This window comes from Oncorhynchus kisutch, linkage group LG25 (genome assembly GCF_002021735.2).
Source record: "Oncorhynchus kisutch isolate 150728-3 linkage group LG25, Okis_V2, whole genome shotgun sequence".
NCBI classification, from domain to species: Eukaryota; Metazoa; Chordata; class Actinopteri; order Salmoniformes; family Salmonidae; genus Oncorhynchus; species Oncorhynchus kisutch.
In genome coordinates this window covers 25,430,317-25,456,561 of record NC_034198.2, presented here as the reverse complement: position 1 = coordinate 25,456,561, position 26,245 = coordinate 25,430,317, and the positions used below count along the sequence as shown (strand labels likewise).

Sequence of the window (26,245 nt, the reverse complement as noted above, 5' to 3'; positions counted from 1 at the left end):
AGGTTCGGTTTTTTTTAATAGTGTGTCAACCGCCATCTCATGGCAAAATAAAGTGCTGCATTTTCAAAAATTAACTCCGCGGACAACGAAATCCGAAGTTTTTTTTTTATCTTGCCATTTTATTTCTGGCTAGCTAGTAATTTTAGCTATGGCGAAGAGATTTCTATTCTTGCCAAGCCAAAGCAAAAACCTAAAGTTTGGTGAAGCTTCTTTTGAGATTTTATCAGACTTTCTCATAAATCTCAATATCAGAAACAAAGATAAACTGAGCAATTTATCACGTTACAGTGGGGATTTTAAAGACAAAAGATTGCTAGGTAAGTTTTTAGCTCGCTGCTGGCTAACGGTTGTTCGTAACTTTTGTCAACTATCTCATTGTTCTGTCTGTGCAACGTTCCTTACAATAGGGTGACCAGACGTCCCCGTTTACCGGGGAAATGAAATATTTTACTTGGCAAGAAAGACCAGGCAGCAGAGCCTACGGGTTGACGTCTCAATCGCGTTGTGCTTGTTTAGGCCAACAGAGGGGGCTGCTCGCTTATAGTAGCTTCATTCACTCTTCTTCTTCAACTAACCACTTGCTCGCGATAGTTTTAGAGAAAACTGCTATGGAAAACTCGGCCAGAAGCTAGCAAGTGTCAAGTGAATCCACAACATCACCACAAACGTCTTTTCAAGCCAGGTACATTACAATCGTTTGAGATACTAGCTAGTGATGTTATAATATCACAATGTATTATATAGATAGATGATCTGACCTATAAGGTTTTAAATAGGTTATGCTAGCTAACGTTAGCTATATAGACTAAGTTAGCTAGCTAGGTTAAAACACGTCCACATGTAAACATGCAGTGGACAGGCTATTTTGAAAATATGATTATATTAAATGAATGCACAATTTATTCAGAGCATATTTTTGTAGATTACATTTTGAATGGTTTGGCATTATAATTAAGTAGTGTGAAAATATATTTAGAAATGTTCATGGATAGCATTAGCAGTGGAGAGGAAGGAGAGGAGGAAGACTGGATAGGAAGAAGAGTGAAGGAGACAGAGGAGGAAAGATAAAGATATGATTACGGAGCCTGCCAATTTATTATTCCAAACAATGTTTTTGAGATAAAATACAAACACGAGGCAAGCAATGGGAATCTGTTAAAATACTTTGGTTATCTAATAGTATGCTATTTATTAATACAGATGGGAGAGGAAGGAGAAGGAAACATGAAGGGAGTAAAAAGACTGAAGCAAGGAGAGTGTAGAAGAGTGAGGTGGAAAGGTGAAGAGAAGGAAAGGAAGACGTGAAGAAAAGAGGAGGAGAAAGATTGGAGGAGAATAAAAAGTTAAGAGACTAATTAAGACTGGCACAAGGAGAGTGAAGAAGAGCAGACAGAGGAGATACAATGACTCTTTCCAAGAAATGGGAATACACTTTTTTTATGATAAACATGATGAGAGAATTTCCATTTCATACGCTCAGGTCAAGACTATAGAATGGTTCACTGCATCCTCTCTTTCAATTGGCAGTCGGTGAAGAACGGCAGTGGTAGAACATCATCAGATGAAAAAGCATAAAGCCTCTCTGATTGCCCGTGTTGGTATGTCCTCTGTCACCACATTCTTCAAGAATATGGTTTAGCTGTGCAGGAGGGTGTCTTTGCAAACCACACTATGAGACACAATCATAGTTACAGATCTATGGACTGCACAGCACAACTGACACGGAAGCTTTATGAGCAAAAGTTTACATGTGCTAGGACAAAATGTGACGCCATAGTGAGTAACGTGTTAGTAACATGGGCAACTACTTTGGTAACACAGGACCTAGACCAGGTTGAATTTGTGTCCCTGTCCATTGATGCGTCCAATCATGGGAATGTAAAGCTGCTGCCAATAGTAGTCAGATATTGTAAGATATATGAAGGCAGCACATCTGTGGAAACAAAACTGCTTGATTTTGTTGAATTGAATGGAGAAACAGCAGAGGAAATTGCAGCTGAGGTCCTGGTGGTCATCCAAAAATGTAACTTAGAAAACATTCTCTGCCGACAACAAATACCAACTTTGGAGGACTGAATAGGCTGGGGAGGGTCAATGTCCATACCAAAGTTAAAAATGCTCTGCAGCGGGAGGTGATTGGCTTAGGTTTTCATTCATAACACGGCCAGAACAGCTTTGGATATGATGTTGAGTATCTGCTCATAAAGATCTTTGATATTTTCACTGTCAGAGTAGAAAGACTGAAGGGCTTTTGTGAGTTTGTTGGCCAGGAGTAACATAACATTTTAGGACCCAGCAATGTTCGCTGGATGTCCATGCTCCCTGCTCTAGAAAGAGTGCTGAAAATGTATGTGCCATTAAAATCCTTTTTTATTTCTGAAGACAAATGCCCTGTTGTCCTGCGAACAATGTTCGAAGATCCACTGACTGAACTTTGGCTGGCCTTTGTCCATGGAAACTTGACTGTATTCAGTGACACGATCAAGATGCTTGGAGGCCAGGACCACTGTGCTGTGGACTCCGCTGCAATTCTGAGAAACGTTCAGGCAAAATTGACTGCAAGACGTGATGAAAACTTCCAGTTTTGGTCAGAGGACTTTGAGAGAGCTAGAGGAAAATGGAGCCATGTCTAAAGGCAGCTTTCTCAAAACATCCCAATCATTCTTCACTATGGCTGTGAACTACTTGCAAGCATGGGGAAAGCACACAGATCATCTAAAAGATTTACATGGTCTCCTTTTAAAAAGGCAACCTCAGCGTGAAGAGATTCAGAAGGCATTTTATTTTATTTTTTTATTTTATTTCACCTTTATTTAACCAGGTAGGCTAGTTGAGAACAAGTTCTCATTTGCAACTGCGACCTGGCCAAGATAAAGCATAGCAGTGTGAGCATACAACAAAGAGTTACACATGGAGTAAACAATTAACAAGTCAATAACACAGTAGAAAACAAAGGGGGGGTCTATATACAATGTGTGCAAAAGGCATGAGGAGGTAGGCAAATAATTACAATTTTGCAGATTAACACTGGAGTGATAAATGATCAGATGGTCATGTACAGGTAGAGATATTAGTGTGCAGAAGAGCAGAAAAGTAAATAAATAAAAACAGTATGGGGATGAGGTAGGTGAAAAGGGTGGGCTATTTACCAATAGACTATGTACAGCTGCAGCGATCGGTTAGCTGCTCAGATAGCTGATGTTTGAAGTTGGTGAGGGAGATAAAAGTCTCCAACTTCAGCGATTTTTGCAATTCGTTCCAGTCACAGGCAGCAGAGTACTGGAACGAAAGGCGGCCAAATAAGGTGTTGGCTTTAGGGATGATCAGTGAGATACACCTGCTGGAGCGCGTGCTACGGATGGGTGTTGCCATCGTGACCAGTGAGCTGAGATAAGGCGGAGCTTTACCTAGCATAGACTTGTAGATGACCTGGAGCCAGTGGGTCTGGCGACGAATATGTAGCGAGGGCCAGCCGACTAGAGCATACAAGTCGCAGTGGTGGGTGGTATAAGGTGCTTTAGTGACAAAACGGATGGCACTGTGATAGACTGCATCCAGTTTGCTGAGTAGAGTGTTGGAAGCCATTTTGTAGATGACATCGCCGAAGTCGAGGATCGGTAGGATAGTCAGTTTTACTAGGGTAAGCTTGGCGGCGTGAGTGAAGGAGGCTTTGTTGCGGAATAGAAAGCCGACTCTTGATTTGATTTTCGATTGGAGATGTTTGATATGAGTCTGGAAGGAGAGTTTGCAGTCTAGCCAGACACCTAGGTACTTATAGACGTCCACATATTCTAGGTCGGAACCATCCAGGGTGGTGATGCTAGTCGGGCATGCAGGTGCAGGCAGCGACCGGTTGAAAAGCATGCATTTGGTTTTACTAGCGTTTAAGAGCAGTTGGAGGCCACGGAAGGAGTGTTGTATGGCATTGAAGCTTGTTTGGAGGTTAGATAGCACAGTGTCCAAAGACGGGCCGAAAGCATCAGCCACACGGCAGGAGAAATGCCCCAATGTGACCATCAATGAGGATGCATCATTGTGTGACGAAGTTACTGGCCTGTAAGAGTTCCTAAAGGGGGGATCGCTTGAATGGAAAACATCTGAGACACCACTTAGTCAGAGATTGAGCACGGTGGTTACCCACTTCAAATATAATGACATCCCACACACTAACCTGGCTAGATTTAGCGTCTGTTGTCATGTGCTTACCTGGAAGTAATGCACCAGTCGAGAGAGTGTTCTCCCAAATGAATGATCTATGGACAGCAGCAAGAAATAGGTTCACTGTTCCTACCATCAAGGCCATGCTTATTGTGAAGACAAACTATTACCTCCCCTGCCAGGAGTTCATGGAGAAGCTGGCCAAAGACAGAGCAATCCTGAAGAAAATACATTCTTCTGAGAAATATACAGATTAGGTTGGTATAAGTATATTATGTAGTTACCAATCTCATCAGCATCTTATTTCTTTATTATGTTGTTAAGTATTTCATGTATACTATTGTCTGTTTTTTCAATTTTGTTCATGTTCTATTCTGCTCTTATTCTACCAGGCCACTGAATGGCTGTTCAGATTGGACAGTTCTTTCTTGTCTGTAGTGTTTCTGTAATATAGTTGTTTTCTCTATCACAGTGTGCCTGTTAGTCTAAATACATGAAACTGGAATTGTCCCCCTTTTTTAGTTCATAGATAATAACATTGGATATTTTTATTATTTATTGACCGCCGAACTGGAAATGTCCCCGGTTTTCATTTCAGAAATCTGGTCACCCTACCTTACAAGAACACGCCACCGGAAATGCGAATGGCGCCACGTTTGTTTAGGCTAAAGTTACGTAACATTACGTTATTTTGGCTTCACAGGTAACCCGTGACAGGTTGACCAAACCAATCTAATATCAAATATTTAAAAAACGAGGCCACTAGGGTCAAAATTAAAGTAAATATGAATTATCCATAACCACACGGACACTGCTATTATTTTGTTGATTTTCTGATCGACTGATAAACAACTGAATCACGTCGTAAACAGAAGAGATGATGAAAGTCGGATCTTTCATATTAGATTTGATTGGACTAAGTTATTCTGCGACACTGTAGCAAGTAGCATAACATTTTGGCTCCCGAGTGGCGCAGCAGTCTAAGGCACTACCTCTCAGTGACAGAGGTGTCACTACAGACCCTGGTTTGATCCTGGGCTGTATCACATCCGGCGGTGAATGGGAGTGCCATAGGGCGGTGCACAATTGGCCCAGCATTGTCCGGTTTGGCCGGCGTAGGCCGTCATTGTAAATACGAATTTGTTCTTAAACTCGCCTGCCAGGTTAAATAAAAAAATAAGCGTTGACAATAACATTACAAATATATTTATATAGCCCTTCTTACATCAGCTGATATCTCAAAGTGGCCAGTAGTCTTCTGGCTGTGCCGGGTGGAGATTATAACAGAACATGGCCAAGATGTTCAAATGTTCATAAATGACCAGCATGGTCAAATAATAATAATCACAGTAGTTGTCGAGGGTGCAACAAGTCAGCACCTCAGGAGGAAGTGTCAGTTGGCTTTTCATAGCCGATCATTCAAGAGTATCTCTACCGCTCCTGCTGTCTCTAGAGAGTTGACAACAGCAGGTCTGGGACAGGTTGCACGTCCGGTGAACAGGTCAAGGTTCCATAGCCGCAGGCAGAACAGTTGAAACTGGAGCAGCAGTACGGCCAGGTGGACTGGAGACAGCAAGGAGTCATCATGCCAGGTAGTCCTGAGGCATGGTCCTAGGGCTCAGGTCCTCTGAGAGAGAGAAAGAAAGAAAGAAAGAGAGAATTAGAGAGAGCATACTTGAAATTCACACAGGACACCGGATAAGACAGCAGAAGTACTTCAGATATAACAGACTGACCCTAGCCCCCCGACACAAACTACTGCAGCATAAATACTGGAGGCTGAGATGGGAGGGGTCAGGAGACACTGTGGCCCCATCCGATGAGACAGCACCTCAGGAGGACAGGGCCAAACAGGAAGGATATAACCCCACCCACTTTGCCAAAGCACAGCCCCCACACCACTAGAGGGATATCTTCAACCACCAACTTACCATCCTGAGACAAGGCCGAGTATAGCCCACAAAGATCTCCGCCACGGCACAACCCAAGGGGGGCACCAACCCAGACAGGAAGATCACGTCAGTGACTCAACCCACTCAAGTGACGCACCCCTCCCCTCCTAGGGACGGCATGGTAGAGCACCAGTAAGCCAGTGACCCAGCCCCTGTAATAGGGTTAGAGGCAGAGAATCCCAGTGGAGAGAGGGGAACCGGCCAGGCAGAGACAGCAAGAGCGGTTCGTTGCTCCAGAGCCTTTCCGTTCACCTTCACACTCCTGGGCCAGACTACACTCAATCATATGACCTACTGAAGAGATTAGTCTTCAGTAAAGACTTAAAGGTTGAGACCGAGTCTGCGTCTCTTACATGGGTAGGCAGACCATTCCATAAAAATGGAGCTCTATAGGAGAAAGCCCTGCCTCCAGCTGTTTGCTTAGAAATTCTAGGGACAATTAGGAGGCCTGCGTCTTGTGACCGTAGCGTACCTGTAGGTATGTATGGCAGGACCAAATCTGAAAGATAGGTAGGAGCAAGCCCATGTAATGCTTTGTAGGTTAGCAGTAAAACCTTGAAATCAGCCCTTGCCTTAACAGGAAGCCAGTGTAGGGAGGCTAGAACTGGAGTAATATGATCAAATGTTTTGGTTCTAGTCAGGATTCTAGCAGCCGTATTTAACACTAACTCAAGTTTATTTAGTGCTTTATTCGGGTAGCCGGAAAGTAGAGCATTGCAGTAGTCTAACCTCGAAGTAACAAAAGCATGGATGAATTTTTCAGCATCATTTTTGGACAGAAAGTTTATTTTTATGCAATGTTGCGTAGATGGAAAAAAGCTGTCCTTGAAACAGTCTTGATATGTTTGTCAAAAGAGAGATCGGGGTCCAGAGTAACGCCGAGGTCCTTCACAGTTTTATTTGAGACGACTGTACAACCATCAAGATTAATTGTCAGATTCAACAGAAGATCTCTTTGTTGGGACCTAGAACAAGCATCTCTGTTTTGTCCGAGTTTAAAAGTAGAAAGTTTGCAGCCATCCACTTCCTTATCTCTGAAACACAGGCTTCTAAGCGAGGGCAATTTTAGGGCTTCACCATGTTCCATTGAAATGTACAGCTGTGTGTCATCTGCATAGCAGTGAAAGTTTACATTATGTTTTCGAATGACATCCCCAAGAGGTAAAATGTATAGTGAAAACAATAGTGGTCCTAAAACGGAACCTTGAGGAACACCGAAATGTACAGTTGATTTGTCACAGGACAAACCATATACAGAGACAAACTGATATCTTTCCGACAGATAAGATCTAAACCAGGCCAGAACTTGTCCGTGTAGACCAATTTGGATTTCCAATCTCTCCAAAAGAATGTGGTGATCGATGGTATCAAAAGCAGCACTAAGGTCTAGGAGCACGAGGACAGATGCAGAGCCTCGGCCTGACGCCATTAAAATGTCATTTGCCTTTTAAAAGGATATTTACAAGCAATATCCACCCTGTACAATAAATATTGCTCACTATGCTATTTAGCTTAAAATTTGATAATTTTAACCTTTATTTAACTAAGCAAGTCAGTTAAGAACAAATTCTTATTTACAATGACAGCATATCACGGCCAAACCCGGACGACGCTGGGCCAATTGTGCACCCCCCTATGGTACTCCCAGTCACCACCGGATGCAATAGAGCCCAGGATCGAACCAGGGTCTGTAGTGACGCCTCTAGCACAAAGAAGTAGTGCCTTAGACATCTGCGCCACTCAGGAGCCCTATCCCAAGAATCAAACCCACTCTCCCTACATGTACATATTACTTCAGTTCCCTCAACTAACCGGTGCCCCTGCACATTGACTCTGTACCGGGACCCCCTGTATATAGCCACGCTATTGTTATTTTCCTGCTACAGTTTAATTAATTGTTACTTTTATTTTCATAATTTTTTTACTTATCTATTTGTTGGTTAAGGGCTTTTAAGTAAACATTTCACTGTAAGGTCTAGTCTACACCTGTTGTATTCGGCGCATGTGACAAATAAAATTTGATTTGACCCTGTCGTTGCAAGTGCCATGCTCGAAAGTTACCACAATAAACTGTCTAGCTAAAACATTTACAGACTTGAACCGTAGGACTAGGCCATGAAATCCAATCTGAATAGGCCTAAAACCTCTGGCTCTGTTTTCCACAGAATGCATTTTCCTTGTCACAGAAGAGTTAAGACTTGACCCCATGGTTGGATATCATGCTGTTGAATTACTTGAAAGGTAGGATTCATGATTTGAAAACGGAAACTATCAGTTATCTGTCAATGTGATTAAAAGTAAGACCAATTTAATGAGTATCTTCTGCTAACAGGTTCATGATAAAGCACCTGGAGGATCTGTTTTCAATACCACACACACCTGCAGGGGCAGCAGGTGCCCATAAAGGAAATTACGCGGACCTTGTTTATGAGAAACTGAGTGAGAAGTTCCATCTCATTCTCCTGTCTTGTGTGCAAATAGCAAGCAAACTGTCTTTGCACAGTGCTGTGAGTTTTGGGAAACTTTTTCATTATCATATGTAGTTGAGGTTGACCAATTTTATAATTTTTCAATGCCGATACCGATTATTGGAGGACCAAAAAAGCTGATACCTATTAATCTGGCAATTTTATATATATATATTTGTAATATTGACAATTACTGAATGAACAATGAACACTTTTATTTTAACTTAATATAATACATAAATAAAATCTATTTAGTCTCAAATAAATAATGAAACATGCTCAATTTGGTTTAAATAATGCAAAAATACAGTGTTGGAGAAGAAAGTAAAAGTGCAAACGCAGTAAAGTTTGAATGAATGCTTACAAGCCTGCTGCTGCCTACCACCACTCAGTCAGACTGCTCTATCAAATATCAAATCATAGACTTAATTATTATATAATAAACACATAAATATGAGTCTTTGGTCATTAATATGGTCAAATCCGGAAACTATCATTTTGAAAACAAATCGTTTATTCTTTCAGTGAAATTCACGGAACCGTTCCGTATTTTATCGAATGGGTGGCAACCCTAAGTCTAAATATTGCTGTTATATTGCACAACCTTCAATGTTATGTCATAATTATGTAAAATTCTGGCAAATTAGTTCGCAACAAGCCAGGTGGCCCAAACTGCAACGAACGCAAGAGACGTGACACAATTTCCCTAGTTAATATTGCCTGCTAACATGAATTTATTTTAACTAAATATGCAGGTTTAAAAATATATACTTCTGTGTATTAATTTTAAGAAAGACATTGATGTTTATGGTTAGGTACATTTGTGCAACGATTGTGCTTTTTTTGCGAATGCGTTATTGTTAAATCCTCCCCGTTTGGCGAAGTAGGCTGTGATTCGAGGATAAATTGACAGGCACCGCATTGATTATATGCAACGCAGGACAATGTAACGTAATCGGCCATAATCTGCATACAAAAATGGCAATTACCGATTGTTGTGAAAACTTGAAATCGGTCCTAATTAATCGGCCAACCTCTAATCTGTAGATCACCATTTATATCACCATTCATAATGTCAATAATACGTTTCTTACCTTTTACTTTACCAGGTGGTTGACAACAACACAGCAGCGCAGTTTCTTCACTCGATGGGCCACAGCATTTCCAAACAAACTATCATGGACATGGAGCTGATGATCTTGAAAGCACTTGACTTCAGGCTAAACACCCCCAACCCTCTGACTTATGTTGAGATACTCCTGGAGGTGCTTGGTAAGTATTTCACATTCTGTAGTCCTTATGATAACCATAAAAAGAGACATGACATTTTGCTGTAATGAGGTCTACATTACATGCTACATTCCTATTTAGGCCTGTAGAACCCATTGCCTACAGGCAATGACCAAAAGTGCCCTCTTTGGTCTCATGGGCAGAATGTTATTAATATCTTTAAAAAATATTATTTAAAAAAACCTTGATAAATCCAATGTTTCTATGTCAAACCGTTTTGTTATATTCCAGTCTTCTGTCTTCTGGGTAGGCCGTCATTGTAAATAAGAATTTGTTCTTAACTGACTTGCCTAGTTAAATAAAGGTTACACGAAGAAAAAAAATGTATATAAAGTGTAATATTGGGATGCAAACTCACAATTGAATACATTTCAACTCTATATCTGACATGGTACAGGTGTCTTCTTTAAAAAAAAAATCCCATAACCATGTGTGTGCGCGCGGTGTATACTTCTGTTTCAAAATAGATTTGTTTAAGACTACCAAGAATCACTCTGTGACCCTGATTTAGCCCACTGCTGTAAAATGTTTATACAGTAAAATGCCTCTGGAAAAGTTGTGTGAGGAGGTAGCAGGGCTGAGGGGGAGTTTGGAGTTTAGCCAGAGTGAAATTCTCACGCTCCAAGGAGAGAACAAGGCACTCACAGCCAAGGTAAAAATCCATGATTCCAACATGGATAGTTTTTTTCAGGGAAAACAGTGATGAAGGAGTCGCTACTAGACATTCAAAGTCGTAGCATGCGTGAAAATATTTTTTTTCTGGGGTTCCTGAGGATGTATCCGATAATCCAGAGGGCGCGATCAGAGAATTCATGCAATCTGCCTTGAAACTTCCTATACAGACTGTAAACAAGGTGGCTTTCCACCGAGTACACAGACTTGGAGCCCGGAGCGACAAGACCAAGGGTCCCCGACCGATCATCGCAAAATTTGAACTCTACCAACAAAAGGAGATTATCAAAGCAGGGGAAGGGAGCTTAAAGGGACCAAATTCGGTCTCAATGACCAATTTCCAAGGGAGATAAACAAACGTCGTAAGAGACTGTATCCGGTACAAAGGCAACAGAGGGAGAAGGGTAAGCGTGCCTTTCTCATTGTGGACATACTCTTTATAGATGGACAGCTATTCCGAGACAGCTCCATAACACCATGGCTGTACTAAATTCTACAGGGACTAAAGGTTCTGAAAAAAAGAAAGTATGGGAACTGTAAAAATATCTGAACACTATGAGGTGGATATGAACACACACATACTCAATTACATGCTCGCATACACATACGGACTTATACATACACACACACACCTGATCTTGCTCTCTCCTCTCACTCTCTTTCTCTCTTTTCTCTCACTCTCTATTGTCGAGAACTGTTTTAATATTTAATGTTTCTTGTTTGTGTATCTTTTTTATGTATTTGTCTACAAGTTTATATATGTTTACAACAAGCATGGGGAAAATATCAGGACAGCACGCATTATAGTCTTACTCTTATACAAACATCATGCACACTCACTAAATCACATCCAATATCATACACATCAACCTACTCAGATTTACTACACACATAATATCTTGTCTCAATTTTCTAACATCTGTGGCATTGGCTCACAGGCAAGGGAATAAAACAAATATTGCTAGAACCTATTTCTTGAATTCTAAATATCAGACATTTGAATGCTCTAATTTTGACTGTCATATCTCTGATGGCAGTGAAAAGTCACTAATTATGGTCAATTTAGACTGAGAATAGTATCTAGTTATGGTAAGGGGTGAAATAAGTATAGCCAGTTATAATTGTAACAGTTTAGCAGATTATAAAAAAAGAAGAGCAGTCTTTACGTGGCTAAAATAAAAGGAATATAATATATACTGTAAACAGGAAACTCACTCTACATCCTTAGATGAAGTTGCGTGGAAAAAGGAATGGGGTGGTGAAATAATTTTCTGTCATGGACAAAGGAACTCAAAAGGTGTGATGATATTAATTAACAAAAATGTTGATCTGAATGTGCAAATAGTCAGGAATGATTTTGCAAGGAAGGTGGATCTTTTTGAATATGAAAGTGGACGAAAAAGAGATTTGGCACATTAATCTATATGGTCCAAATCAGGATGATCCATACTTCTTCGAAAACATTTATACCAATTTATTGAACTTACAGGCAACAAATGATCAAATCATTATGGTAGGAGACTATAACAGTGTTAAGTACCTCAATGGACCGTAAAGGTAATCACTCTACAAACTATCATCACTGTGCCCTTAAGGAAATCACAAATATTATGGACACGTTAGAAATAGTGGATATTTGGAGACTAAAAAACCCTGACCTAGTGAGATATACATGGAGGAGACTTCATCAAGCTAGTTGTCTTGACTACTTTTTCTCTCTTGCATTAAAGGTTTAAAAAGTTTTAATAGGGGACTGCGATTGGATGCGATTGGATCATCATCTAATTGGCATTCACATATAGGTTTTCCACGTGGACGGAGATATTGGAATTTAATAAAAGTTTACTGGAGGACAACTTATTTTTAACTAAGACAAAATCATTTATAACTGAATTTTTCCAGTATAATATAGGTTCAGCAAATCCCCTTATTGTTTGGGATACCTTTTTAAATGTACCTTCAATGTCATTCAATTCAATATTTATCAATAATAAAAAAGCAGTTTCTGGCTAAAGAGATGAGATTAACAAGGGAAATCCATGAACTAATAGTACAGGTAGATAGCAATAAAAACGATACTACAGAGATACAAACTAAGTTAGACGAAAAACAGAAAGAACTTGAGAAACTTATTCAAGAACGATCTAATGTAATCTATTACAAAAATAAAGCAAACTGGATGGAATATGGAGAACAATTCACAAAATTCTTCCTGAATTGCCAATACTAACAATAATAATTTGCGGAAACTCGTTACTGAAGACGGAGTCATCTATGATTCTCCGAATGATATTTTAAGAGGAAGCTAATTATTTTAGGCAGATGCTCTCTTTTCCGTCCCATCTTCTTCAACTGAATGAAGATTATCACAGTAAGGAATTATTTCCAAATAATATAAAAAATGGAAAATTAACAAATGTACAGAAAGATCAGTGTGAAGGCCCAATTAAAGAGCAATAACGTTTAGAGGCTATTAAATCCTTTCAGTCTGGAAAACCCCCAGTGCTTGATTGCATACCGGTAGAGGTATATCAAGCCTTTTTTTAAATACTAAAAGCTCCATTGTTAGATTGTTTTAACTACTCCTAAAGAAATGGTAGTCTTGCAGGTACTCAGCAGAAAGGTCTGATTTCTCTATTATTAAAACAAGACCCAGATGGCAAATATAAAGACCCAGTCTTATCTAAAAAACTGGAGGCCCCTTACACTTCAATGTTGTGATGGAAAAATACTAGTGTAATGCATAGCATTCAGAATTAAAAAGGTTTTACCAGGTATTGTTCATCCTGATCAGACAGGTTTTTAACATGGATGATACATTGGAGATATAATATACGACAACTACTAGAAATAATAGAACATCATGAAACATCTAAGAAGCCAGGCCTGGTATTTATAGCAGATTTTGAAAAGGCATTTGATAAAGACTGGATTTTATTTATAAATGCCTGGATTTTTTCAAATTAGGTGATTCTCTTATAAAATGGGTAAAAATAATGTATAGCAATCCCAGGTGTAAAATAGTAAATAACGGCTACTTCTCAGAGAGTTTTGAAATGTCAAGAGGAGTTAAACAAGGGTATCCACGGTCACCATATCTATTCATTATGGCCATCGAAATGCTAGCTATTAAAATCAGATCCAATTACAACATTAGAGGATTATAAATCCAAGGCTTAAAAACAAAGGTGTCCATGTATCCCTGCAATGTATCATTGAAGATCTAGATAGCTTTTATGTACTCTCTGGATTAAACCAAATTATTATTAGTGTACAATATTATGTATTCGGATCTTTTAAAAATACAACTTTTACATTACCCTGCAGTTTTCCTACAGTTGAAGTCGGAAGTTTACATACCCTTGGTTGGAGTCATTAAAACGAGTTTTTCAACCACTCCACAAATTTCTTGTTAACAAAATATCGTTTTGGCAAGTTGGTTAGGACATCTACTTTGTGCATGACACAAGTAAATTTTCCAACAATTGTTTACAGACAGATCATTACACTTATAATTCACTGTATCACAATTCCAGTGGGTCAGAAGTTAACATACACTAAGTTGACTGTGCCTTTAAACAGCTTGGAAATTTCCAGAAAGTGATGTCATGGGTTTAGAAGCTTCTTATAGGCTAATTGACATAATTTGAGTCAATTTGAGGTGTACCTGTGGATGTATTTCAAGGCCTACATACAAACTCAGTGCCTCTTTGCTTGACATCATTGGAAAATAAAAAGAAATCAACCAAGTCTGGTTCATCCTTGGGTGCAATTTCCAAACGCCTGAAGGTACCACGTTCATCTGTATAAACAATAGTACGCAAGTATAAACACCATGGGACCACACAGCCGTCATCCCTCTCAGGAAGGAGACGCGTTCTGTCTCCTAGAGATGAACGTACTTTGGTGCGGAAAAACAACAGCAAAGGACCTTGTGAAGATGCTGGAGGAAACCGGTACAAAAGTATCTACAGTGCCTTGCGAAAGTATTCGGCCCCCTTGAACTTTGCGACCTTTTGCCACATTTCAGGCTTCAAACATAAAGATATAAAACTGTATTTTTTTGTGAAGAATCAACAACAAGTGAGACACAATCATGAAGTGGAACGACATTTATTGGATATTTCAAACTTTTTTAACAAATCAAAAACTGATTTGCCCCCTTAAGTTAATACTTTGTAGCGCCACCTTTTTCTGCGATTACAGCTGTAAGTCGCTTGGGGTATGTCTCTATCAGTTTTGCACATCGAGAGACTGATTTTTTTCCCATTCCTCCTTGCAAAACAGCTCGAGCTCAGTGAGGTTGGATGGAGAGCATTTGTGAACAGCAGTTTTCAGTTCTTTCCACAGATTCTCGATTGGATTTAGGTCTGGACTTTGACTTGGCCATTCTAACGCCTGGATATGTTTATTTTTGAACCATTCCATTGTAGATTTTGCTTTATGTTTTGGATCATTGTCTTGTTGGAAGACAAATCTCCGTCCCAGTCTCAGGTCTTTTGCAGACTCCATCAGGTTTTCTTCCAGAATGGTCCTGTATTTGGCTCCATCCATCTTCCCATAAATTTTAACCATCTTCCCTGTCCCTGCTGAAGAAAAGCAGGCCCAAACCATGATGCTGCCACCACCATGTTTGACAGTGGGGATGGTGTGTTCAGGGTGATGGGCTGTGTTGCTTTTACGCCAAACATAACGTTTTGCATTGTTGCCAAAAAGTTCAATTTTGGTTTCATCTGACCAGAGCACCTTCTTCCACATGTTTGGTGTGTCTCCCAGGTGGCTTGTGGAAAACTTTAAATGACACTTTTTATGGATATCTTTAAGAAATGGCTTTCTTCTTGCCACTCTTCCATAAAGGCCAGATTTGTGCAATATACGACTGATTGTTGTCCTATGGACAGAGTCTCCCACCTCAGCTGTAGATCTCTGCAGTTCATCCAGAGTGATCATGGGCCTCTTGGCTGCATCTCTGATCAGTCTTCTCCTTGTATGAGCTGAAAGTTTAGAGGGACGGCCAGGTCTTGGTAGATTTGCAGTGGTCTGATACTCCTTCCATTTCAATATTATCGCTTGCACAGTGCTCCTTGGGATGTTTAAAGCTTGGGAAATCTTTTTGTATCCAAAATCCGGCTTTAAACTTCTTCACAACAGTATCTCGGACCTGCCTGGTGTGTTCCTTGTTCTTCATGATGCTCTCTGCGCTTTTAACGGACCTCTGAGACTATCACAGTGCAGGTGCATTTATACGGAGACTTGATTACACACAGGTGGATTGTATTTATCATCATTAGTCATTTAGGTCAACATTGGATCATTCAGAGATCCTCACTGAACTTCTGGAGAGAGTTTGCTGCACTGAAAGTAAAGGGGTTGAATAATTTTGCACGCCCAATTTTTCAGTTTTTGATTTGTTAAAAAAGTTAAAATCCAATGAATGTCGTTCCACTTCATGATTGTGTCCCACTTGTTGTTGATTCTTCACAAAAAAATACAGTTTTATATCTTTATGTTTGAAGCCTGAAATGTGGCAAAAGGTCGCAAAGTTCAAGGGGGCCGAATACTTTCGCAAGGCACTGTAACTCCTTAGTCATATCTCAGTTTACTCACTTATGGCACTGCCTACTCCTGAAGATTATTTTTTCAAATGATCAGAAAAATGTTTCAACTTGGGGGGGGGGGGTCTCGAATTGTTGATGTAACCTATGGTGGAACTGTGGGTTGATCTTGGAGGGTTCGGGCTAACTTTTTTTGTCCTGGTGGGAGTTCTGTCAACGTGCCCTTGAGCAGGGCATTAACCCTGGATGCTTCTGTGTGTCGCTCTGAATGGGAGTCTGTTGGATGACTGGTATGGTGTAGTTGTTGAGCTGCTTCACTGCAAGTATATTGTATGTTTTGGATATCCAATAAAAAATTTTTTTTTAAATGAAATGCCTCTTGGTGTTTCCGGTATGTAACTATTTATTCACTACCCACCATATCCTACAGGGCACAATGACTCTTCTATCCCTGTGGAGCACCTGCATCACCTCAGCAGACATGTGCTCCAGTTCACCTACCTCCAGAGGACAGCCATCTATGACTCCCTGCTCAAGGCCACCACTCAGTGCCTGAGCCCATCTGACGAACAGAGGTAGGTTGTGTCCCAAAAGGCACCCTATTCCCTATAGTGCTCTACTTTTGACCAGGGCCATTGGCATCCATAGTTCTCCCCTCTCAATGTTAGTAACAGTAGGCTGTGTGTGTTTAGTTAACAGCAGTGTAACAGCCATAAATAAGCATGTGTCCCCTTTGAAAACCAACAGAAAGACTTTCGTGTCGGTGACTGAAGACTGCATGCTTCTTGGTGTTGGTGTCATTGCTGTGGGTGCATACATCCTCAATGTCACTAACTGGGAACAGGTGATCAGCTACTATAATATATCCTTCTTGTAAACAGTCATAGTATTAACTTTTATTTCTTCCATACTTAGTAGGGTTTAAGCTATTATGTTGAAGTTGGATTGTAAACTTTCGCTAAAAACTAGTGTTTGGTTACTACAGTGCATGCTGCTCAGTGAACTAGTAACAGCCCAACCATTGATCACCAGGTAGTGGAGGAGCTGAGTCACATCACAGGGATCTCAGTGAAGAGCATCAGTGATTTCACACATGTTACACTGATGCACATTACCAAGAACAACTCTCCCATGGTCACAGCAACTTGAGTTGAGTCCGAACAACACATTCATCGATTGAAAGATTTTATTTACGCTAATTTGTTTTAAGTTGGTCTGAAACTTGACAATGAACTTAAGTTTCTTCAGCTACAGGAAGTTATGAAAGAAAGAAAGCCATTGAGACTTAGACAGTACAGTACTATATAGTAAAACAGTACAGTAAAACTACAGTGTCTGTGTATGTAAAAAGATTGAAAGGTTCACACCAAACATCTGATATAAAAACTAGCTCCCTGAGTTTGACTTTCTAGTTGATTTCCTTAAGAATTTAACTTCTATTTTCTGGATGTTTAGTTCTGTTTACTGTTCCAACAATTAGCAGCATTAAAGAGCCTTCTTCCATCTATCAAGTCATATCTGTTAAATGCCATAGTGTGCAATATAAAAGCAAAGCTGATGTTAAAATCCTAATAATAGAAATGTAATAAATTGTGTAATAAGTAATTAATTTAACTTAAATAGATAAGAATACATGTATTTATTATACCCACCACCTCTCTGTCAAGTTTATTTCTCCTGCACTGCATCGTGTGTTAAAATCATTTCATGAAATATGTTAGAATAAATTCATCATAAACGTCACTTCACCCAGGATTTATAAACAGGAAGTAAGAAGGGTGAAGGTGTCAGGTGGGTGGGTCAGGTGTCCCTGGTGTGTGATTGCCTCTCTGGCTCCCTCTGCTGGCTCTCACCCTCAGTGTGCGTGGAAGAAGAGAAACCCATCAAACCTGAGGGAGAATCAAGACAACATCCAGTCAACTGCTGTTATTCAACTGTAGATAGCTATTCAGAGAGTGTGACACATTTCACTGCACCTATCCGGTGTATGTGATAATAAAACATCTTAATTTGTTGATATATTTTTTAATAAAAGGCCAGTAAACACAACAGGTTCCATTGATCAATCATTCTTCAATCAAAGTTGTCCTTTAAACCTAACAATCTTTCAAATCAAATTATTTAAAATCAGATTTACTCCTCAAATCCATTTTACAAAGAAGGCAATTATTTAGTAAATTGCAGACATCTCAATATAAGAACTCTGGCTATCAAGTGTTGATCCATTTAGATTTGCACAGTTTCTGTCACCAAATGATCTACACTGTCGTCACCTACTGTTGGCCCCTGCTGTTCTCTGAATCAGGTACAGTCTGGTAGCCATCTAAGATAAAGAAACATTTCTGACCTTCAATCTATCTCATACTGTAGCAGATAATCATGAATGTACCAATTAGTTATACTCCATTATTTATGGGAAGCCTAGTGAGTCATCTTGTTTTAAACCCCTCTCTCTCACTTATACTGTGTACCTCAGCCTATCTAAGCCTGTTTTAAAGGTATCTACTTTCTGAAGGAGTAACAACAGCATTAACTTGTGATACTGTATGTATAAATGGATAGCTGTGGAGTAGTCTGTACCATTGGGGAACAGGACGTTAGTCCCTCACTGCATGAGCACCATCACCATGAAATAGATCCTCCCTACCCTAGAGACAGCGTTGCTACGTGACTGGGCCACCTGCAGCAGCTCTGAGAACCTCTGCCGAAGGACCAGCAACATGTACAGCTCTGGACTGGTCTGCTCCACCTGGGACGGCAGGGAAGTCAGAGGAGGTTAAAAGAGAATATGGATGAGATAAACAACCTACTAATATTTACTCCTACTAGCATGCCATATCACACAGCAGGTTAGTGTTTTTTGTCATGAATCTTGTTCTGGAGGCAGATCTGCAGAGTGGTCACTAGCTGGCACAGCCACAAAGTCATAAAATCTGATTTGAAACCTAACCCTAGCATTCCAATCAAATCTATTTATATAGTCCTTCGTACATCAGCTGATATCTAAAAAGAGCTGTACAGAAACCCAGCCTAAAACCCCAAACAGCAAGCAATGCAGGTGTAAAAGCACGGGGGCTAGGAAAAACTCCCTAGAAAGGCCAAAACCTAGGAAGAAACCTAGAGAGGAACCAGGTTATGAGGGGTGGCCAGTCCTCTTCTGGCTGTGCCGGGTGGAGATTATAACAGAACATGGCCAAGATGTTTAAATGTTCCCACTGCTAACCCAAATGCCTAACCCTAACGTCAAATTATGAACTAAAGGCAAATTTAGATTTTCATGAATTATTACAATATAGCCAATTTTGACTTTGCAGCTGACACATCTAGTGGAAATTTCTCAGCTCTGCCTCCAGAGCAAGATTCATAACGGTAAACGTCAGCCTGCTACCACACAGATAAGCATTTATATTGTAAGTCACAACAATAGACTGATACAGTTATTGCACAGCTGGGTAGTATGCTATAGGGATATGCAAAAGAAGGGATGTTGTGTACCTGTGTCTGACCATGCCTTTGGTAAAACTCCTCCATGTCAAAGTCGTCCAGATCCAGTGTTAGGCTCCCCTTACACAACTCACAGGTTTTGACCGCAGACAGTGTGGTCCCTGGAAACACATGGTAACACACACACTTCATTCCTTCGATCAGTTCAGAGCCACACCATCATGATTCATTTCAACAATTAAATCAGTCATTAAACTTACCTGACTGTATTTTAGTCTGGATCCACCTCTTCAGGCAGTCGTGGTGGATGTACTGCAGGCTGCCGGAGCAGAGACAGGGGGTGAGCAGGGGGTTGGTCAGGGAGCCAGCACCACACTGACAGATACGACACTGGTCCCCTTCCTCCTCATCAGACGACTCTTCCAACAGACTGTGGAGGTTAGAAGACTACAAATGAGATGAAGAATATAGGATGATTTCATGCTACTTTATAAAGTTGTTCATAATGTTTTTTACACTCAGTGTAGGTCAAATTAAGATCCTACATCTGTATAAAAGCAAAATAAATGTGCATGCCAAACTTTATCAAGGTACCAGTAACTACACTGCTCAAAAAAATAAAGGGAACACTTAAAAACAACACAATGTAACTCCAAGTCAATCACACTTCTGTGAAATCAAACTGTCCACTTAGGAAGCAACACTGATTGACAATACATTTAACATGCTGTTGTGCAAATGGAATAGACAACAGGTGGAAATTATAGGCAATTAGCAAGACACCCCCAATAAAAGAGTGGTTCTGCAGGTGGTGATCACAGACCACTTCTCAGTTCCTATGCTGATGTTTTGGTCACTTTTGAATGCTGGCGGTGCTTTCACTCTAGTGGTAGCATGAGACGGAGTCTCATCCAGGATGGCACATCAATGCGCGCTGTGGCAAGAAGGTTTGCTGTGTCTGTCAGCGTAGTGTCCAGAGCATGGAGGCGCTACCAGGAGACAGACCAGTACATCAGGAGACGTGGAGGAGGCCATAGGAGGGCAACAACCCAGCAGCAGGACCGCTACCTCCGCCTTTGTGCAAGGAGGAGCAAGAGAAGCACTGCCAGAGTCCTGCAAAATTACCTCCAGCAAGCCACAAATGTGCATGTGTCTGCTCAAACGGTCAGAAACAGACTCCATGAGGATGGTATGAGGGCCCGACGTCCACAGGTGGGGGTTGTGCTTATACAGCCCAACACCGTGCAGGACGTTTGGCATTTGCCAGAGAACACTAAGATTGGCAAATTCGCCACTGGCGCCCTGTGCTCTTCACAGATGAAAGCAGGTTCACACTGAGCACATGTGACAGACGTGACAGAGTCTGGAGACGCCGTGGAGAACGTTCTGCTGCCTGCAACATCCTCCAGCATGACCGGTTTGGCGGTGGGTCAGTCATGGTGTGGGGTGGCATTTCTTTGGGGGGCCGCACAGCCCTCCATGTGCTCGCCAGAGGTAGTCTGACTGCCATTAGGTACTGAGATGAGATCCTCAGACCCCTTGTGAGACCATATGCTGGTGCGGTTGGCCCTGGGTTCCTCCTAATGCAAGACAATGCTAGACCTCATGTGGCTGGAGTGTGTCAGCAGTTCCTGCAAGAGGAAGGCATTGATGCTATGGACTGGCCCGCCCGTTCTCCAGACCTGAATCCAATTGAGCACATCTGGGACATCATGTGTCGCTCCATCCACCAACGCCACATTGCACCACAGACTGTCCAGGAGTTGGCGGATGCTTTAGTCCAGGTCTGGGAGGAGATCCCTCAGGAGACCATCCGCCACCTCATCAGGAGCATGCCCAGGCGTTGTAGGGAGGTCATACAGGCACGTGGAGGCCACACACACTACTGAGCCTCATTTTGACTTGTTTTAAGGACATTAAATCAAAGTTGGATCAGCCTGTAGTGTAGTTTTCCACTTTCATTTTGAGTGTGACTCCAAATCCAGACCTCCATGGGTTGATTAATTTGATTTCCATTGATCATTTTTGTGTGATTTTGTTGTCAGCACATTCAACTATGTAAAGAAAAAAAGTATTTAATAAGAATATTTCATTCATTCAGATCTAGGATGTGTTATTTTAGTGTTCCCTTTATTTTTTTGAGCAGTGTATATTTAGAGAGGATACTCATCTGACATAATGACAAGAACAGAAGGAAAGAGTCCCATTCTCCAGCTCCTCTCACCGTTCTTTGATTTTGCGTAACGTCTCTGGGTTGGTAGCCGGTGCTGATTGGGCCTCCTGAGCTGCCATAGCACCGCTACCCTGCTGTGCGTTGCTCATCTGAATGTGAGCCACCTCCCTGCGGATGTCACGGAGGGCCATCAGGGCCATGGTCAGGTGATCCATCAGCCCAGAGGTCCCATGGCGCGAGTCTTCACTGGAGGACGGAGTGTCCTCTGTACTACTATCACTACTACTGGCCTCTCCTCTGACCTCCTCTGGTTCCTCCTGCTGGATCCTGCTGACCAGCTGGGAGTGCCTCAGGGTGTAGCTGGTCCTGGGTGGTGAGGCCTCCAGCACCGGCCATCTCTCTGAGCCCAGCCAGATGGGGTTAGCTCTCGGGGGGCTAAGGGGGCTGAGATGATCCAGCTCAGGGAGGTGGTCATACAGCTGCTGCGGGATAGTGAGAGCCCTGCTGGCTCTCTGTGTGACAGAGGGTGCTATGGACAGCGGTGATATCGACAGTCGACCTACTTGCATTAGTGAAGGCATGGGACTATATCCTTCTCCAGTGTATGAAGCTCTACTGTTTGGTGATTCTTCAGGGGTGCTTGTTGACTCCAAACTCAGCTGGGATTGCAGGCCCCTGGGACTCCGGACGGTACGGACACTGGGAGACTGAGAGGCAGTCCACCTCACAGGGATTTGGTAGCTCTCTCTATCAGCATCCTGACATGAATGGCTGTCGTCTTCCCCGTCTGACTCAGACTCGGAGGACAGAACACCCAGCGTGCGGAAGTGGCTGCTGAGGGGGCCGGTGAAGGAGTCACTGAGGCTGAGAGAGCTGCTTTCCAGGGTGCCACTGCTGGAGGGGCATTGCGAGGGAAGGGACTCCGGTACGGACAAAGGACTGGTGTCAGCTAAACTCCTGGAGCAGAGCTCAGCCCTGTAGGTGTCCTCACTGCGTACGTACTCCTCTGTGATACTACTGCTCTCTGAGAAGCCCTGGAAGGGATCCGAGATCAGCTGGACATAGGGATGGGACTCTGGGTCGTCTGGGCTGGGGGAGCGGTGGTACTGCAGTGAGGGAAGACAGGGCCAATCTGTGTAGGATCTTCTAGAAAAGGTCAGGGGCTGTGGGAGGGAGCAGCTGTCTAATGGCCTCTTGACCAGATCATGTCTTGTAGAGATGTTTGAACTATCTGCACGGTCACATGATGGTGCCCCTATCTTTTTCTTCACCCTCAGTGTGTCTTGACTTTGTGTTAGTTTCAGAGTGTTTGACTTAGTTGCACATGTGGATAACTTACAGGCTCTGTTTTTTACAGCCACAGATCTGTGTTTGTGACATGGTGGAGATTGTTCCTTACCTTGAAAAAAGCATAAAGAAGAAAGTATATACATTTGGTCAAAAATGTAAATGTAAATGGGGTCATTGGACCCCATAACCTCTGGTGAGAGAAGTCCGTCGTCTAAGACAGGGTTTTCCAAACTCGATCCTGCCCCCCCCGTGCACAATGTTTTTCCCTAGCACTACATCGTCAAGCTTTGATTAATTGAATCAGCTGTGTAGTGCTAGAGCAAAAAACTAAATGTGCACCCCCGTGGGGGGGGGGGGGGGCATGGTCTAAGAGGATGCACCAGAGGATGCATTGTGAGAATCTTACAGTGGGATGCCAGTGGGGCAATGGCTCTTCTCCATGTCTTTGATGTGGTTGCCAATTCTGCTGTTCTACTTTGTGTTACACTGCTCTGGGTTCCGCTGGAGATGGCAGGAAAGCGGGACTCTGAGCCTTTGTTCTGTGAGTTTCTCATCTCTGATCTGGTGGATTTCACAGAGCTGGAGGACTGAAAGGCAGCAAGACAAGGTTTAGAGAAACTATTATAGGATGGATAAAGATGAATGTAGGCTACAGTCTCAACCAATGAACTGTAGAGATGTTGACATTTTACTTTAGTCATTTTGCAGACTCTCTTTGTAGTTAGTGCATACATTTCTCATACTGCCCCCCCATGAGAATCAAACTCACAACCCTGGTGTTGCAAGCACCATGCTCTACCAACTGAGCTATACAGGACCAATTTTGTTTCAATGACATGTACAGACAATGTTATGTGGCACTTGTAAAACTGTAGAAGTGTGAAGAGTTAATACCTTCTTGGTGCCTGGCGCTCCCTGTGCCCATGGTCTTTCATACCTGCGGGCTTTGAACCTATTTGTCGGAGGTGTTGGTGAAGGCGTCCGTACTCTGTGTACTTCCATCCTCACCTCTGCGTCTGCCCTTTCCTGTTCCTGTCTGCGTAGGTGGTCCTGCAACATAATTACCTTCATTTCCATATAATCGCCTTAATTATCACCATCATTATCATCACTTTCATTCAGCAATAATCTCTACACCATAGGCTACCACTGTTATCTGTTGCTGTCATACTTGAACAACATCCGTCATGCAATTGTCTATGCCCTGTAAACTTTCATGTCATTTAAATGATTTGAGAACTGCTAATGTACAAGATTTAAGCCTACCTCTTTGGAACATAGCTTACCTCATATTTAAGGTCTCTCCTCTTCCTCACCTCACAAATGTGTTCAGCATTGGTGAGGTTCTCAGCTGCGCGTCTTTCCCAGCTGTACATTATGTGGACAAAGACTCCTGACATACAACGTTACAGATGGTCGATATGTGAAGTAAAGTTTATTGATTTATAAGATTACACATGGAACTATTTTACATATCAAAAAAATTTGCTAGTTAGCTAACTTAGCTAACTCGTTGGCGTGTTCGTCACCATAATAATGTAATATATTAGCCAGTTAACGTTATATAATAAATAGGTAGGCTAAGACAGGTGGATCGGTTGAATTGTGGTGGCAGATGCTTAAGCAAATGCAAATGCCCTACCATTCTGTTAACCTATTAACTAATTACAGAATAGCTAAATTATTATCTCCTCTTACTATTTAATCGAATCCATTTTCAGTCAGTGAGCCGCTAGATAGCTAGCTACTTCCCAAACGATGTGTTTCCCCTCTGATGCGTCTCTTCGTCTCCATAGAGATGAGGCACGCTCACAAAACTTCAGGTGGAGTTGTATGGGCGTGTCGGTCGCGCGCATGCAGGTTTTTTAAAATGGAAATTTGTCTCCCAAAAATTATACCACAGGTCAGATCTGAGCGCATTCATGTTGGTAAATATAGGATATCCATAGCCCATCCAAACAGCTCCATCACTTCCCATATGGTCACCATGGAAACATGGTAGGTAGTCATTGGGGGATTTTTTTTTTTTATGGCTCACTTGCCAAATAAGCAAGTCAGTTCTTTAGGGGCCTGCCTTTTGCTTTTTCCTAGCAATTGGTTGCTATGCTGCTACTGTTTCCATGATTTTGTTGATGCAGTGTATGAGATTCATAGGCCTTATCAACCTGGTCACTCACACCTATAGGCTACAGTACAGTCTAGTTCACACAATAATCTAAGTAATACACAAAAGTAGTTCCCTGCATGCTGGTTTTCCTGTCCCCTGTTTTCTTATGAGGCAGAAAGAAAAACATTTGACCTTTTTTTAATGTAAAAAAACATCTTTACTCATGTCTCTACTTCAATAATATAACTTACTTCAGTAATATCAGTGCCAGTTCGAGGGGCCCTTCTCTTTACCCATATACAATACAAACACAAATAGCTTCTTCCCGCCCCTGTTTCGGTAAAAAGCTGAGGATGGGGCTAAAGAAATGTAATCACTCTCAAATTCATGTACAGAGATATGAATGCAAGGACTGACCATCCATGATATCAAAATAATAGTTTTAACCATGTTTTGAGGCTGTATAGTGTTTGTTTACATTTACTTTGTTTACAAACATTGGCGTAAAACAAGCTTATATTTTGGGTTCTGATGGAGTACGACAGTTGAACTAAGCTCATGAGACATTTCTAAGTTATATTCTTCAAGAATCAATGGGTACATATCATGTAGCTACTGCTGATTGCCCATTTAATGGACAATTAACTGCATGTCAAATTGTTGTTGTGCTAACCTTACAGCTTGAGAATATGCCTGCCTACCCCAACTTCAGTAGCAGATTGTATATCTGCTATGGAGAGATCATGGGAATAGAGAAATCTGCACCCCATGATCCTTCAGGAGTCTCACAGGCAGCACAACATCTGAGTGCAGAGCGGAGCAGTGTGAGGGATTACAGCTGCCTGAAGCACCTGAGGGAAGGTGTGTGCAGTGGAGCTGCTGTGTGTGAGGTAGACTTTGCTTTGGCATAGAGAGTGATGTTCATCCCCAATAGCACCCTATTCTCTGTTTAGTACACTACTTTTGACCAGGGCTAAAAAACAGTGCACTAAATAGGGAAGAGGGTACCATTTGGGATGCAGTGAGAGAGAGGTGCTGGAGTTTCAGTGGATTAGTAGGGGATGCAGAGGACAGACTTCACTCTCGCTGGCATAACAGTGCTTCAGCTCTGCATGACTGCTGATCGCTCCAAATCA

At 41.7% G+C, this 26,245-nt stretch overlaps 2 protein-coding genes across 5 annotated transcripts; one reads left to right on the top strand and one right to left on the bottom strand.

The window, feature by feature from the left end:
* cntd1 (cyclin N-terminal domain containing 1) lies at positions 1 to 17,590 on the top strand. Of its 4 annotated transcripts, none has more exons than XM_031804991.1 (8): positions 469 to 682; positions 4,341 to 4,415; positions 8,276 to 8,351; positions 8,443 to 8,617; positions 9,688 to 9,850; positions 16,526 to 16,670; positions 16,843 to 16,939; positions 17,128 to 17,590. In XM_031804991.1, exons 3-8 carry the CDS (start codon positions 8,317 to 8,319, stop codon positions 17,242 to 17,244), a joined length of 732 nt encoding a protein of 243 aa, XP_031660851.1. In that variant the 5' UTR covers positions 469 to 682; positions 4,341 to 4,415; positions 8,276 to 8,316; the 3' UTR covers positions 17,245 to 17,590. The 4 variants fall into 4 exon arrangements, with proteins under 4 accessions (XP_031660848.1, XP_031660851.1, XP_031660850.1 ...); XM_031804990.1 differs by having other exon boundaries at positions 1,201 to 4,415; XM_031804988.1 differs by lacking the exons at positions 469 to 682; positions 4,341 to 4,415 and adding an exon at positions 1 to 317.
* On the bottom strand, positions 17,267 to 24,794 carry LOC109869935 (E3 ubiquitin-protein ligase MARCH7). Its single transcript, XM_031804986.1, has 9 exons — positions 24,701 to 24,794; positions 24,289 to 24,395; positions 23,897 to 24,052; positions 23,409 to 23,589; positions 21,764 to 23,111; positions 19,800 to 19,969; positions 19,591 to 19,700; positions 18,743 to 18,844; positions 17,267 to 17,984 (listed from the first exon to the last, which is right to left on the bottom strand). The coding sequence occupies exons 2-9, from the start codon at positions 24,376 to 24,378 to the stop codon at positions 17,979 to 17,981; spliced, it is 2,163 nt and encodes a 720-aa protein (XP_031660846.1). The 5' UTR covers positions 24,379 to 24,395; positions 24,701 to 24,794; the 3' UTR covers positions 17,267 to 17,978.
* Between the last annotated feature and the right edge of the window lie 1,451 nt (positions 24,795 to 26,245).